The sequence below is a fragment of the Schistocerca serialis genome, chromosome 3, assembly GCF_023864345.2.
Source record: "Schistocerca serialis cubense isolate TAMUIC-IGC-003099 chromosome 3, iqSchSeri2.2, whole genome shotgun sequence".
Classification (NCBI taxonomy): Eukaryota; Metazoa; Arthropoda; class Insecta; order Orthoptera; family Acrididae; genus Schistocerca; species Schistocerca serialis.
Window position 1 is genome coordinate 357,577,870 of NC_064640.1, and position 15,005 is coordinate 357,592,874.

At 45.9% G+C, this 15,005-nt stretch overlaps 2 protein-coding genes across 2 annotated transcripts in view; one reads left to right on the forward strand and one right to left on the reverse strand.

Annotated features, from left to right (window-relative positions):
* The window catches only part of LOC126470852 (katanin p60 ATPase-containing subunit A-like 1), a 99,035-nt gene extending 91,194 nt beyond the window's left edge, over positions 1-7,841 (reverse strand). Inside the window, exon 1 of the mRNA XM_050098867.1 lies at positions 7,573-7,841. Within this exon, the coding sequence (XP_049954824.1) occupies positions 7,573-7,841 (269 nt within the window). The remainder of the gene's footprint in view (positions 1-7,572) is intronic.
* Positions 7,842-8,066: 225 nt separating this feature from the next.
* LOC126470853 (trithorax group protein osa-like) overlaps positions 8,067-15,005 on the forward strand; it is a 67,578-nt gene continuing 60,639 nt past the window's right edge. The window contains exon 1 of the mRNA XM_050098869.1: positions 8,067-8,138. Coding sequence (XP_049954826.1) covers positions 8,067-8,138 — 72 coding nt within the window. The remainder of the gene's footprint in view (positions 8,139-15,005) is intronic.

Consider the following 15,005-nt stretch of genomic DNA (forward strand, 5'->3'; position numbering starts at 1 on the left):
ATTTTCGACCTAGAATAAAATTTCAAAAACTGCTTTGAAACTGATGATATTGTCTATCGTAATACGTACGGATATTTTAAATGGTTTTTAACAAAATGGCTTCACTCTGAAGTACAAGTCAATGTTTTGGGAAAAGAATCGTTATAAAAATGCTGGCGCCCGATAGCGTCCCAGTTGGGTTTAATCTGATTCAGATAAGCCGAATTTTATGACCAAGACATCAACGTGAGCTCACAATCATGCTCCTCAAACCATTGCAGCACGATTCTGGCCTTCTGACACGGACTATTATCCTGCTGGAAGATGCCATCGCTGTTGAGGAAGACATCTAGCATAAGGAGTTACAGGTGGTTCCCAATAATGTTCATGGAGTCCAGATGTGTCATGGTGCCTTCGATTACTTCCGCAGGTCCCATGGAAGCCCAGGCGAATCTCCCCCATGCCATAATACTACTCAGACTGGCCTGCGTCCGTGGTGCGCTGCATGTTTCGAGCAGCAGAGCGCCTGGATGACAGCGTATCTGGACACGACCATCGACTTGGTTTATCAATAAATGGGATTCATCCGACCAGGCGACACAGTTCCACTGACCCGCTGCCCAGTCACGGTGATCCCGTGCCCACTGTAATTATAACCGACGATGTTGTTGGGTTAACGTGGGAGCACGTAGGGGTCCTCTGCTGCGGAACGTCACTGTGCGCCGAATGGTGTGCTCCAAAACACTTGTGCCTGCACCAGCACTGTACTCTGTAGTTAGATATGCCACAGATCGCCACCTATCCTGCTTTAGAGAGCGGGCAAGCCTCCGTTCCCTATGTTCCGTGATGAGGTATGGACGTTTATTCATTTACGTTATTATTTACGCATTGTCTAGGCTTTTACTTTGTACACATATTGTAAAACGTATTGTCATCTGCTCCTGGTTTCATCATTCTTCAACCACTTTCCATAGACGGTCACGACAGTAGCAAGCGAAAAGCCGACTAGCTTCGCCGTTTACTAGATGCTCGCTTACAGCCACTGGGCCAAAACAATCTGGTTTTTGTCAAAGTCGCTTAAGTCAGCGGATTTCCGCATTTACGCTACTTATCGTCGCTAGAATGATTCCCCATTCGTTACTGCTCTGCTCATATACACTATGTGATCAAAAGTATCCGGACACCACCAAAAACATACGTTTTTCATATTAGGTGCATTGTGCTGCCACCTACTGGCAGGTACTCCATATCAGAGACCTCAGTAGCCATTAGACATCGCGAGAGCGGAGAATGGGGCGCTCCGCGGACCTCGCGGACTTCGAGCGTGGTCAGGTGATTGGATGTCAGTTGTGCCATACGTCTGTACGCGAGATTTCCACACTCCTAAACATCCCTAGGTCTACTTTTTCAGATGTGATAGTGAAGAGGAAACGTGAAGCGACACGTACAGCACAAAGCCGTGAAAATGATGGTCCCTCGCAAAGTCACTGTCACCTTGCAGGTGCCAAACTGCACAGCAGACAGCTCTGACAACGCACGAATTTTGGTGCTGCCGTGTAAACGAAAATGGTCACTCGTGACGGACGAGACAGAGTACAGGATAAAACGTCCGAGTTGTTGCAGTAGACTCACTTGCCACGAGTTCTCAACTGAGACAAGAAGTTGTTCGTGTAAAATGGGCTCAAGGTGAAACAAGAAGGTTGCCTCACAGGGGCAGTGGACGAAAGCAGGTCGGTAAGATCGGAGCCAGTTGGCACCCTTGGCCCTGCAAATTGCGCAAATGGAACTACACTCATCAGGAAACCGCCAGAGACCAAAATTACACAACTGACAATGTAGAAAAACGCAACAGGCAAATAAAACAACCACGAAAGCATGACAGTCGTGCTCCAAAAATGTTACACAGCGTGGCAAACAAGCCCTACGGCAGCAACAACGACATCAAGCTCGTGAGGCCTCACAACACACACGCTTTGTACCACAGATGATGGGTATCTGGCGGCGGAATGCGTGTCCGGCACTCCTTGTGAAGCCAAGCCAAGTCCGCTGAAGCGGGCAGTGGCGCTGCGGTGGTCGTGAGCAGTGCACTCTGCACTCGTGCCGACGAACGCTTATCCGGGCCGCCGGGCTCTAGATGAACCGGCGCGGCGTTTCAATCTATCGCGCGATAGAACACAGCAATGAGCATGTTTCAAACCGGTCGACACTAAAATGGGCTAGGGGGAGATTAGCAGTCGGATGTGCACAGTCGTGAGATTACGATGGAATCTCAAATACCACATTCATCTTCAGTCATGCAATGTAGTATAAGGGGCAGTTGTATGAAAATGAGGCAGATGGATAAAAGTAAGTAAAGTGTTCATTATTTCAGATGTAATCGCCATAACTGTTGACACTTTGCCGTCCGCCCGTCTCTTATAAATTTATTCGCTTGGTGCCGGCAGCGCTAATTCGGATTGGCTTGTCGCCGGCCGCTTGTCACCTTTGGGTTAGTGACAAGCTTCAAACACATTGATTTTTGCGAGCTTTAATTTTTCCGGAAATCCTCCATTTTGCTGTATCGTTCCACAAACTCGAATTTTCTTTTCAAGTAACTTCTCTGCAAGTTCTACACTGTTATAATAATTATCTATGCAGAGGTGATGCCACTTTCCATAAGAAGGTGTCAATAGTTCCATCATTGTTTTTGCTAAAGGTTGTCCAGCGCCGGAACATATCTCGAATGAGGAAATGTATCCCTTACTCGAATCACACAGCTCCGAAAGCCATATTTGGTAATTTTCGACGGATTGTAAACTTTAAAATTTAACTGTCCACGCCATGGTTTCATTCCTTCATCAACTGAGATGTTTTGACTTAGATTAAACGTTTCTTTAAACTTTATGGAAAAATAATCAGTTACGAATTGCACTTTGAAAAGCCGGTCGGCATTATTCGGTTTATTGTTGATGTCGGAAAAATGTAAAAATGATAATATTTGTCTGAATCGTTTTGCGAAATATCGGTGTGTCTATCAACGAAGTTCGGGCCCCATAACGTCGACAAATTTGGCATTTTTTAAAATCCAGTTCCCTTCTATTGAAATTTTGACTGTAATACTTATTGGTTTCGTTGCTAATATATTCAAACAGATCGTTCCCAATACATAATTCTACGATATCCACCACGCTCTGTGTATCTTTGGGAAACATGTGTGGACCCGGAGATCCTTCAAATTTGTTATTGGTCCTCAGTAAATTCTTCCGAATCAGATGGCAACCGTAGCGTTCGCCGAGTTCTTCTTGGACGTATTTCACTATCTATCCTCTGACGGTTTTGCATCAGTCCCCTATAACTTAGAACTACTTAAACATAACTAACCTATGAACATCACACACATCCAAGCCCGAGGATGGATTCGAACCTGCGACCGTAGCGGTCGCGTGGTTCCAGACTGAAGCGCCTAGAACCGCTCGGCCACTTCGGCCGGCGGTTCCAAAAATCTGGAAATCGCATGGGGAGGGATCGGGACTGTATGGGGTACGTGTAAGGGATTCCCAGCGAAACGACTGCAATGTAGCCAACACAACCTGTCAACAAAATGCCCGCCCTCACGTTTCGACTACGCTGCAGAAGTTTCACTCGGATGCCCTTACACATACTCCATGGAGTCCCATTCTCTCCCCATGCGATATCCATAATTTTGGTGCCCTGAAGTAAGATACTAGTGGCAGTCGATTTGCTTCGGACGAAGAGGTACAAGCCTGGGTAAAATCACGGTTCCGTAAGCAACCGCAAACTTTTTCCGTGAAGCCACTGACCGTCTTGTCTCACAGTGGGATAAATGTATTAACAATTATGGCGATTACTTTTGAAATAATGAAGACTTTTCTTCCTTTTTTCCCATCTGTCTAGTTTTCATTTGTCTGCGCCTTATACAAATGAAGGAATGTGGTCAAACCCAAAGTTCTGTCAAGAATCCAGGAAAACTGACAAATAGTAATATCTGAGTCGTTCAATGTATGTTGAAATCCGCCCGGAGACTTGTAAGATTCGTGGCAAACGCAGGCCACAGATTTGTCATTTGGAAGCGGAGCCAGCACTCCCACCACCCAGCCTGGTGTAAGTCCTTTCAGCCTGACTCAATTTCGGCGGCTCATGTGTCAATGTTGACACTTACTGATTCACGCAGCATGTCACGCGCCTTGGACCCAATTGCAGACCTCTCAATTCAAGAATAGTTACCGGAAATGAAGCTCCTACCTAACTTTCTAGTAACAATCAGCAACACTAACTATTAGAGATAGACGGTGACAGCACATAAAATAAGGCTCGTGAAACTAAAGAACTGCCGTGCATCAAAACTATCTAAACCGTAGCCTACGGAGTAGGCTGCGACTGGATTCGTGATTTCCTGTCAGAAAGGTCACATTCGTAGTAATAGACGGAAAGTCATCGAGTAAAACAGAAGTATATCCGGCGTTCCCCAAGGAAGTGTTATAGGCCCTCTATTGTTCCTGGTCTATATTAACGACATAGGGGACAATCTGAGTAGCCGTCTTAGACTGTTTCCAGATGATGCTGTCATTTACCGTCTTGTAAAGTCATCAGATGATCAAAAATACAAGCAAAATAATTTACATAAGATATCTGTATGGTGCGAAAAGTGGCAATTGACCCTGAATAAAGAAAAGTGTGAAGTTATTCACATGAGTGCTAAAAGAAATCCGCTAAATTTCGATTACCCGGTAAGTCACACAAATCTTAAGGCTGTAAATTCAGACAAATACTTAGGGATTACAATTATAAATAACCTAAATTGGAACGATCACATAGATAATATTGTGGGTAGAGCAAACCAAAGATTGCGATTCATAGGCAGAACACTTTGAAGGTGCAACAGGTGTACTAAAGAGACTGCTTACAACACGCTTGTCCACCCTATTCTGCAGTATTGCTGTGCTGCGTGGGATCCGCATCAGGTGGGACTGACGGATGAAATCGAAAAAGTTCAAAGAAGGGCAGCTCGTTTTGTATAACCGCGAAATAAGGGAGATAGTGTCACAGACATGATACGTGAATTGAAGTGGTAATCATGAAAACAAAGGCGTTTTTCGTTGCGACGGGATTTTCTCATGAAATGTGAATCACCAGTTTTCTCCTCCGATTGCGAAAACATTCTGTTGCCACCCACCTACATAGGGAGAAATGATCATCACGATAAAATAAGAAAAATCAGGGCTCACACAGAAAAATTTAAGTGCTCGTTTTTCCCACGTGCCGTTCGCGAGTGGAACGGTAGAGAGACAGCTTGAAGGTGGTTCATTGAACCCTCTGCCAGGTACTTTATTGTGAATAGCAGAGTAATCACGTAGATGTAGATGTAAATGACGTCACTGAAGGAGTATGGATTTTTCAGCTAGTACCAGTCCAACGATGGTTTTTAGTCAAGTTAGTTCTAGCTACTGGAGTATCTTGTTCGCTGAGAGAAATATCGTAGTTGAGACACTATGGTATGTCAATGCGTTCTGGTTTTTTTTTTCAGCTGATGATAACCCCTCGGATCCTGAATTATGAAGATTTTGAAGTAATACGGAACAGCTGTCTGCTTCTCACACTGTGTAAACCAAGTGGAAGTGGCTGATGCCCTCTTCACTGGACTGGTGGGTCGGAGGATCGAGTTAAAAGTCTCAGCTCAGATTTAGATTTTCCGTGGTTTCGTCCTAGCAAGTGGGATAGATGCTTCACTACGGCCGGAACAGCATCCCCCTCATGATACTGCCACAATTTTTGTGGTATCGATAGCTACGATGCGACGGCTTAGGTACAAGTTCTTAGGTTGGCACTACGAGAGCGGACGAACAACTCCGACCACAGCGCCCTCTAGCCGACGATGTGGAGCTCGACGAGCGCCGCTCCACGTTCAGCCCATTTGATTACGAGCAGACGACCTAGCAAGATTGTTTCTATTGCATAGTGGACGAGCCACTACAGATTTTGCCTTTGAAACTTCTAGTCGATGTTAGCTTTGATTGATGTACGGCATCGCATGAACGCCAAAGTTAAGTAACAATTTAAGTATTCATATTCTTCCTATAGTAAAGGTGCTTTAAATTTACACGCAGTACCGAAGTACTTCACCCTTTCCTGCTCCTACTCGCGTCCTTTACTCTCGGCCTTTTTTGCAGAAGCGGTTCACAGGAGCAGATCCACGCGCTGGAGCAGATACAAAATTTTTAATGAACTCGAAGACGGGGGATCACAAGCGCTCACCCTCTTCTCTTTTATTCCAGCATACTATCATTCATAGAGCGAAGGCTGTGACTGGAGATTTCATGAAAAATGTTCCAGGGAAAGCAAATGGCCAACTCATAGCTGTAGTATCAACATTCACTATTTGAGCAGAAGTATACGGTTACCCTTATATAATACGGAACTGACCACTAGATGTCACGTGAGGCGGATCCGCCAGTAGAAACGGAGGTGTGGAGTGTGTTGTCAGTAGAGGAGTAGTAACGGCAGAATGGGTCGGTCAGGAGAGCTTAGTGACTTCGAACATGGACTGTATAGTCACTGCATGTCACCTAAGTAATGAATCCATCACGGATATTTCGGCCGTTCTAAAGCTTCACAAGTCGACTGGTGATGCGATTGTGAAGTGTAAATGCAAAGGAACAACAACAGCTAAACCAAGACCATGCAGACTCAATGTATCGACCAACAGGGACCGTCGAGCACTGGGGTAGGCTGATTGTAAAAAGTCGTATGAAATCAGCGGTAAAAATTACTCATGAATCTCAGTCCATCTAGCATAATGACTGCATAAGGAGTCGAAAAGAATGGCGTACTCTTATGGAATAATTCCTGTTAAGTCACAAATTTCTGTAGTCAGCGCAAAGAGACACTTGTAGTGATGTAAAGTGCGACGCCACTGAAGAGTGAGTTGTTGGAAACGAGTGATTTTGAGTGATGAATCACGCTACACCCATCGAGAATCCGATAGAGAGGTTTTAGTTTGTTGAGTGCCTACAGAACGTTGCTTGCCATGATATATAGTGCCTACGGTGAAATACGGTTACAGATGGCCGTATGGGTGCATTTTTCGTGGCTAGGATGTGGTTTCCTTACTGCACTTAAGAAAGCGCTGTACTGCGTACAGCAGGGGAACACTTCGGAGACAATCCTGGTTTATACCAGCGGGACAATGTTCCCTGTCGTAAAGCAGCATCTGTGAGATAATGTTTTGTGGCCAATAATATGCCTAAAATGGAGTGGCCTGCTTAGAGTGCCGGCATGAACGCAAAGAAAAACCTTTAGCGTGAGTCAGAACGTCAACTTTACTCCAGACCCCAGCATCCAACATCACTACCATCTCTGGTTTCGACTCTCGAGGAAGAATGCCATTCCTCCACAGTCATTGAGACACGTCATTGAACGTGTCCCCAGCAGAACTGAAGTCGTTATAAAGGCGAAGGAAGCACGCACCGCTTATTAACGTCCACTAATAGGTGTCTGGATACTTTTGATCATATAGTGTATGTAAATATTGTACGGTACCCGTTGACAAACCGCCACAGCCACAAAGTGAGGGTAGGCGGTTTGCGAGCGACTGACCTGTGGCGGGTGACTTGTTCCTGTGCAGGCGGGCGCGTGGGCGGTGAGCGGGCTGCGGGTGCTGCTTGGCGGCTGTCCGGCGCTGTGGCTGCGGGGGCGGCGCGTGCGACTGCCAGCGCGTCGTCGTCATCTTGGTGAAGGCGAACGGCTCCAGCAGCGTCATCGCGTCCATCTTCCGCGTCACCTGGTGCAGCACAGAGTGCGACGACCTCGGGCTGCAACACAGCACGCAGTCGGCTAAATGCGTTCTGCCGATCTCTGCCTATCATGAGTTAGCATTGCCAGGGGGAACATTTGCTGTATGCTCGGACAACGAATGCACAATAAAAATCTCTACCAGTTCCATTATTTATATGACTGAACATCTCCTGGAACAGAAGTAATATCGTATGGGAAAGACGTGGAATCTATTGTTTCTTGACGAGACCACAAGTTGCGGTAATAAGTTACACGTATAAAAGACAGAGCTATTTATCTCGAGATAATATAGACAAATGGTGATGCCAATTCGCACGGGTACAAAATGGAACTGTTGCTTTGAAATAAAAATACCCCACTTGGCGACAGTAAGTGATACGTACGCAAGACAATGTCTGTTGTTTGTATGGGGTGATCCAAACGTCAGTTAAAATTAGAAAATTCAATACTTCGCGGGGAAATGTAGACAGAGAGGTAAAAATATACACACATGCTTGGAATTAGATGGGGTTTTCTTGAAACCAAAAAAGTTCAGCAAATCACCAGCGCATGGCGTTTCACATAATAAACACATCAAAAAAATTTTGCTTCACCTCGGTTCAGAGAGTTCCGGAACCTGTTCAGAAAATTGGTATACAGATAAACATAAACATCATTTCCGCCATTTTTATTGCTCATGAAACCCACACATTGCATATTGCACCACCATACAGCGAGGCCTTCAGAAGTGGTGGTCCAGATTACTGTACACGTCGGTACCCCTAATACCCAGTAGCACGTCCTCTTGCACTGATGCATGCCTGTATTCGTCGTGGCATACTATCCACAAGTTAATCAAGGCACTGTTCGTCCAGATTGTCCCACTCTTCAACGGCGATTCAGAGTAGATGCCTCAGAGTGCTTGTTGGGTCACGTCGTCCATAAACAGCCCTTTTCAATCTATCCCAGGTATGTTCGATAGGGTTCATGTCTGGAGAACATGCTGGTCACTCTAGTCGAGAGATGTTGTTATCCTGAAGGAAGTCATTCACAAGATGTGCACGACGGGGGCGCTAATCGTCGTCCATGAAGACGAATACCTCACCCATATACTACTGATATAGTTGTACTATAGGTCGGAGGATGGCATTGACGTATCGCACTTCCGTTACGGTGCCTTCCATGACCACCAGCGGCGTACGTCGGTCCCACATAATGCCATCCCAAAACAGAAGGGAACCTCCACCTTGCTACACTCGCTGGACAGTGTGTCTAAGGCGTTTGGCGTGACCGAGTTGCCTCCAAACACGTCTCCGATGATTGTCTGGTTGAAGGCACATGCGACACTCATCGTTGAAGAGAACGCGATGCCGATCCTGAGCGGCTCTTTCGGAATGTTGTTGGGCAAATCTATACCGTACTGCATGGTGTCGTGGTTGCACAGATGGATCTCGCCTTGGACGTCGGGAGTGAAGTTACGCATGATGTAGCCTATTGCGCTCAGTTTGAGTCGTAACACGACGTCCTGTGGCTGCATTATTCAACATTCTGACGTTGCTGTCAGGATTCCTCCGAGCCATAATCCGTAGGTACCGATCATCCACTGCAGTAGTAGCCCTTGGGGGGCCTGAGCGAGGCATGTCATCGATAGTTCCTGTCTCTTTGTATCTCCTCCATGTTCAAACAACATCACTTTGGTTCACTCCGAGACGCTTGGACAGTTCCCTTGCTGAGAGCCCTTCCTGGCACAAAGTAACAATGCAGAAGCGATCGAACCGCGGTATTGACCGTCTAGGTACGGTTGAACTACAGACAACACGTGCTGTGTACCTCCTTCCTGGAGTAATGAGTGGAACTGATCGGCTGTCGGACCCCCTCCGTCTAATAGGCGCTGCTCATGCATGGTTGTTTACATCTTCGGGTGGGTTTAGTGACAGTCAAAGGGACTGTGTGTGTGATACAATAACCACAGTCAACGTCTATCTTCAGGAGTTCCTGGAATCGGGGTGATGCAAACCTTTTTTTGACGTGTATACAAAAGTAATAATTAGCATAAAAATTGATTTTTGGGAAAGACGGTGTTTTTTGTAACACATGCTCAACATATCGGCTGTCATTCATCAACAATACCTGTAGTGGAGCGACAATGTTGTGAACAGCACTGAACAGTAGGTATGGTGAGAAACTGCCGTCGGATGTTTTCTTTTAGCATTCCTAATGAAATCGGATGATCGTGGTAGGCTTGCGACTGCAGATGACCCCACAATCAATAATGACACGGATTAAGGGCTGGGGACTTGGGAGGTCAAGGATGACGGACGTGACAACGCAGCATTCGATCCTCACCAAGCGATGTACACAAGACGTCTTTCACAAGCATAGCAATATGGAGAGGAGCGCCATACTGAATAAAGGTCGTACCTTCCAGCACGTGTTTATAAACCTTCTCTCATTACAGCTCATTTTATACACGATTCTCATGCGGCGTCACCGACATTTTACTGTCCAGCATTGTCTGTTAGCCAGTTTTTGCACTCGTTTTTGGTTTCAGTGAAACACCATGTCATTTCAGGCATGTATATCAATTTTTACCTCCCTATCTACATTATTCCCTGAATTAGCGGGTTTTAAAATGTTAACAAACTTTTAGGTCACCCTGTATATTAAACGGAGTTACACAAATGCACCGTATAGCACTGACCTAGTTTGTTAGACCTCACTACATTACGTGAAAAGCTGCAGGATTGATAACAAGCGTCAAGTGCATTTGGGATCATGGCAAGCGAGTGCGCGTTCTTTAAATATCTGTGGCTGCATCGTTGTTACAACTGTAATGATATCAGTACGCTACATGGGACTCCAGGTAGCAGTAACTGAACATTTCAGTAGTAACTAACTTCTAGTACTAATTTGTTCGGATACTATAACGACGATGGAGAGAGGATATGAGAGCAGGTGAAAAATTAATTATTTAATATTCTACCTATGTGTCGAAGCTGGAACTGCTATAATTCCGACTAAGAAGTAAGCATATATTTGAACTAACCGTGATTATCCTTAAATTAGAAGCCTATTCTCGCTCACTGTCTGTCATCACTCGCTCATACTTTTAAATATTTGCTGGCATTCAGGTTAGATTTGATGGGAGGCTAAAATTAACTACGCTACCACCAACAAAATTTGATAAATGGAGCACAAAATAACGTAAACGTAGATTCAATTCTGTTCAAAATAACTGCAACTTTCCTTCGCTCCGCTCTTTGAGATTCCGTGGCGTAGCGCGTAGTGTCAGGGGACTTGAAAGAGTTACACGCGTCGTCCCAGGCTAAGATCATTACGCAGCACGAGTGGCGCACTCTGAGAAGAGAGCACATGTTCATGGTCTGCTGCAGTGGCAGTGCTGCGGTGTGCATCACACTGTGGGAGCGGCAGTTGGAAACGAACTCCAGGGCGTAAGTGAGCGCCAGAATTTCACGTTGAAAACGTGTACAATTTAGATATACAATTCTTATAGGTGAAACATCTAAATGATTCACAGGGTCACCGTGAAATTCTGGCGGTATTTAAACTAAATGCGATGTCACGTCCAGCCATAGTGAAACAGAGCTGGTAATCTGACAACGGCGCACAGACATGAGTCATGCTGAACGGGAAGGAAGACCATCGATATGGGCCACAGACGGAAATTTTCAGTCAATCGAGAAAGTGATTCACAGCAGTTACAAATTTTCCGACGATGAGGACGTTCACACAGTGGTTCTCGAATGACTGCCTCAGCAATGGATGGATCGTCGAGGCGCTGAACGATTGGTTGAACATCCGTTCGTTGTTTTACAAAGAGCTGGTGACTATGTCGAAAACAAGTGTCACGTATGTCTGCCATTTTAAAGAGTAGTACAGCATTCAATAAAAGTTTCTTTGCCTGCCATAATAACGTATAACTTACATTCTGAAGTCCTCTCGTATCATCTGGACCGAGCAAGATGGCGCAGTGATTAGCACAATGGACTCGCATTCTAGAGGACGACAGTTCAAATCCCCGTCCGCTCACCCAGATTTAGGTTTTTACTGATATCCCTAAACTTCTCCGGCAAAATGCCTAGCTAGTTCCTTTGAAATGGCCACGGCCGATTTCCTTCATCATCCTTTCGTATTCCGAGCTTGTGCTCTGTCTCATACCGCCACCACTAGTTTTCGGTGCTACTAAGCGGAATTGCCGCAGCTGTTGTAAGGAGGCCGCGACCGCCACTCGGCACGGAGCGAACCAAAACACCATTGCATGAGATGCGGCAGTAACACCCTCTGGTTTCCACATTGCGTGTCAGAGGCCAGTACTCGCAGTACTGTCGGCGAAGCAGAATGGCAGGGCGACCACGGAAGTCGCAGGCCAGTTGCCCACATTCTGGCCGCAACACTGTCTTGGGGTACGTGTTTAGAAGCAATGCCCCGGCACTATTGGACACCAAACCTGTATAGATACCCATTATTTCCAGTAGAGATAATCGGAGTCTCGCAGCACCTACTACGGCTGTAGGTTGATATCAGGCAACAGGGTGACATGGTCGACGAGCCGACTACTGGCTCTAAGTCTACTCCCGTGAAGTTGGCACCTTCCACTGGTAGACCACCTCGGGTTCACTTCGGCAGTAGCTGGATTTCTGCCTCGGAGGTCAGCGTTCGTGACCGGAGTTGTACAGCCGACATCAGCCTGTACTTGCGCTGTACGCCTCCGCTAGGAATGCCGAACACTACCGATGTGAGCTGTCATCCGCTACAAGAACCATGGCGGACTACCCTGTCTACAGGCGCGCCCTGTGGTCAATGAAGGAAAATTACGAGAATAAAAACATAGACACAAAATTTTGTATAGTTGTATGAGGAAGTGTCATGAACGACATACTATAAATCCCCACCAGTTGGGTGTGAGCGTGGTGGTTGGGGGGGGGGGGGAGGGGGTTAAATGTAACTTTTTTTAGGTTTTGTTTGAATGACTCAAAAACCATAGCTTCTTGCAAGACTGTTTCCCAGTAAAAAATTAAAATAAAAAACGTACTATTCGTATTTCCTCTACGACCAATAGTTTCGGCGTTGCTGAGGGATGGAAAACCCGCAGTTTATTAAAAGTAGTGTTCTGATGGTATCAAATTAATGCCTGTTGTTAGATGAAGTAGATTAAGATGAAATGTTAAATGTCTGTACCACGTATAAGTATCTTAGAGCCTACTGAGGCATAAATTATACTCGAGTGTGTAACAGGGTGGAGAGGGTGAAGATAGAAGTGCGAGGGAAGATAGTTCGCCAGACTGTGGTCATGCCATTCCCTCCTGAAGACAGAACAGGTGATTTCCACTCGCTACATCACAAGAAGCAACTACTGGGTGTTTCACAAACTTATTTAGACCCTCTGCAGCCCGCCATACTAATCACTGGCAAAGCGTAAGCGTTTCTGCGTTAGTATTAGTGGCACAGTAACTCATAACTGTATCCCATGTAGTGCAACACACTTTTGTGGAAAATAAACACACCATCTTGTGGAGGGCAATTGTAGTATAACGTTGTGAAACACCCTATAGTTGCTTCTTGGGAGGTGGCGAGTTACACAGAGTGGTGGGAAGTCACCACTCGCTCTTCGTTTTGCAGACATATGAAGGAGAGAAGTGCATGACTACAATTCGGCAGCCTACTTCCCTTGCACTTCTGTCCTCTACCTATGCCTCCCCACTCTCTTACACCCATAGAACACAATTTATCCCTTATTGCATCGCTACTGCACTTAAACGTTGGACACAAATTTAATATTTTTGTTCTTACCCCACCTTATTTAACAGTAAACAGTAATTTTTTACCATGAAAACAGTATTTTTAATAATCTTCAGCTTTTCCATCCCCTGCAACGCCGAAAATGTTAGCTCTAAAGAAAAAACATATAATACCGTTTTTGTACGAAATTTAATGTAGTTTCAATTTGTACTGGGAATAATTTTCGCTAGAAGCTGCGGTTTATGAATTATTCGAGAAAAACTTAATAAAGTGACCTTTAAATGCCCCCCCACCCCCACCCTTACACGCCATTAATGTGGAGTTTTAGTACGTTGTCGTGAAACTCCTACCACCGTAAAACATTGCGTCTACTTCACCTTGTTTGGTCTTCATTGTCTGGGCTACTGCCCTGACCTGCAGAGACGGTGTACGAGCTGCCGCAGGTTACCAGAGTCAGTCCTGCTCTGCTGTTGACGTTAAGCCGGCTGCTGATCGGCCACAGTATCAGTAACCGCCGGCAACTGTCGTCACACGACAAGCGGGTGTAACTGTTACGGAGCAACGCTAGGAGTGTTGTAACTTTTCTAATAAAATGAGTGAGTGTTAATGCTGTTTTCTTGGTCGACCACCGGTCAACAGCCTGGCTCAACCCACCACCTCGTCTCAACCCTGCTACTGTAGATGTCATCAACCTCGGGCCTCTACATTTGCGTGTCTGAAGCAACTCCGATACGGCTATCGGCAGCTCGACCCAGCATCTCATACCGGCTGCAGCAGTTAGCAGGAATAATTACAGTGGACTAACTGTTTTGTTTAGTTCTTCTACTTTAGCGTGCAGAGGATTTCTAAGCGGGAGTGTTATCGGAACTTTAGAGTGGTGTTTATGAGGTCGGAAGAACGGCTGATTTGTCAAAATTTCGTGGCAATTTCAGGGAGCACTCTTTATGACCAATAAGGTGCTTGTAGTGCAAACTATTAGGGCACAGTGTGTGTACCATGTACTGAGTCACTACTGTATCAATAGAGCATTTTAGGTGCCGACGTTATGACGATGGTGCTAGGCAGTGTAGGGAATTGAAGTCTCATGATTATGCGTAAGATGTAAGATAGTATTGTAGATTTGCGAGAGTCCACCTCCGTAGTTGAGTGGTCAACGCGGCTGACTGCCGGCTGGAGGACCCGTGTTCGACTCCTGGCACTGCCAGGATTTTTTCCTTGCAGGGAGGTTACGGGGTGCACTCAGCCTCACGTGGGTCAATTGAGGATCTACGCGACCGATTAGCAGCTATTCCAAGATCAGGAAATCCGACAACGACCGGGAGAGCGGAGGGATTAGCACATGCCCCTCCATCTCGCATCCAGTGACACCATTGGCAGAGGATGACACGGCGATGGCTCGGGCACGATTGGGCCAGAAGGCGGAACTTTATCTTACCTTAATCGATGATTGTGAGAGGATATTGTCCTGATGTTGTTGCTGTTTTGGCTGATTTGGG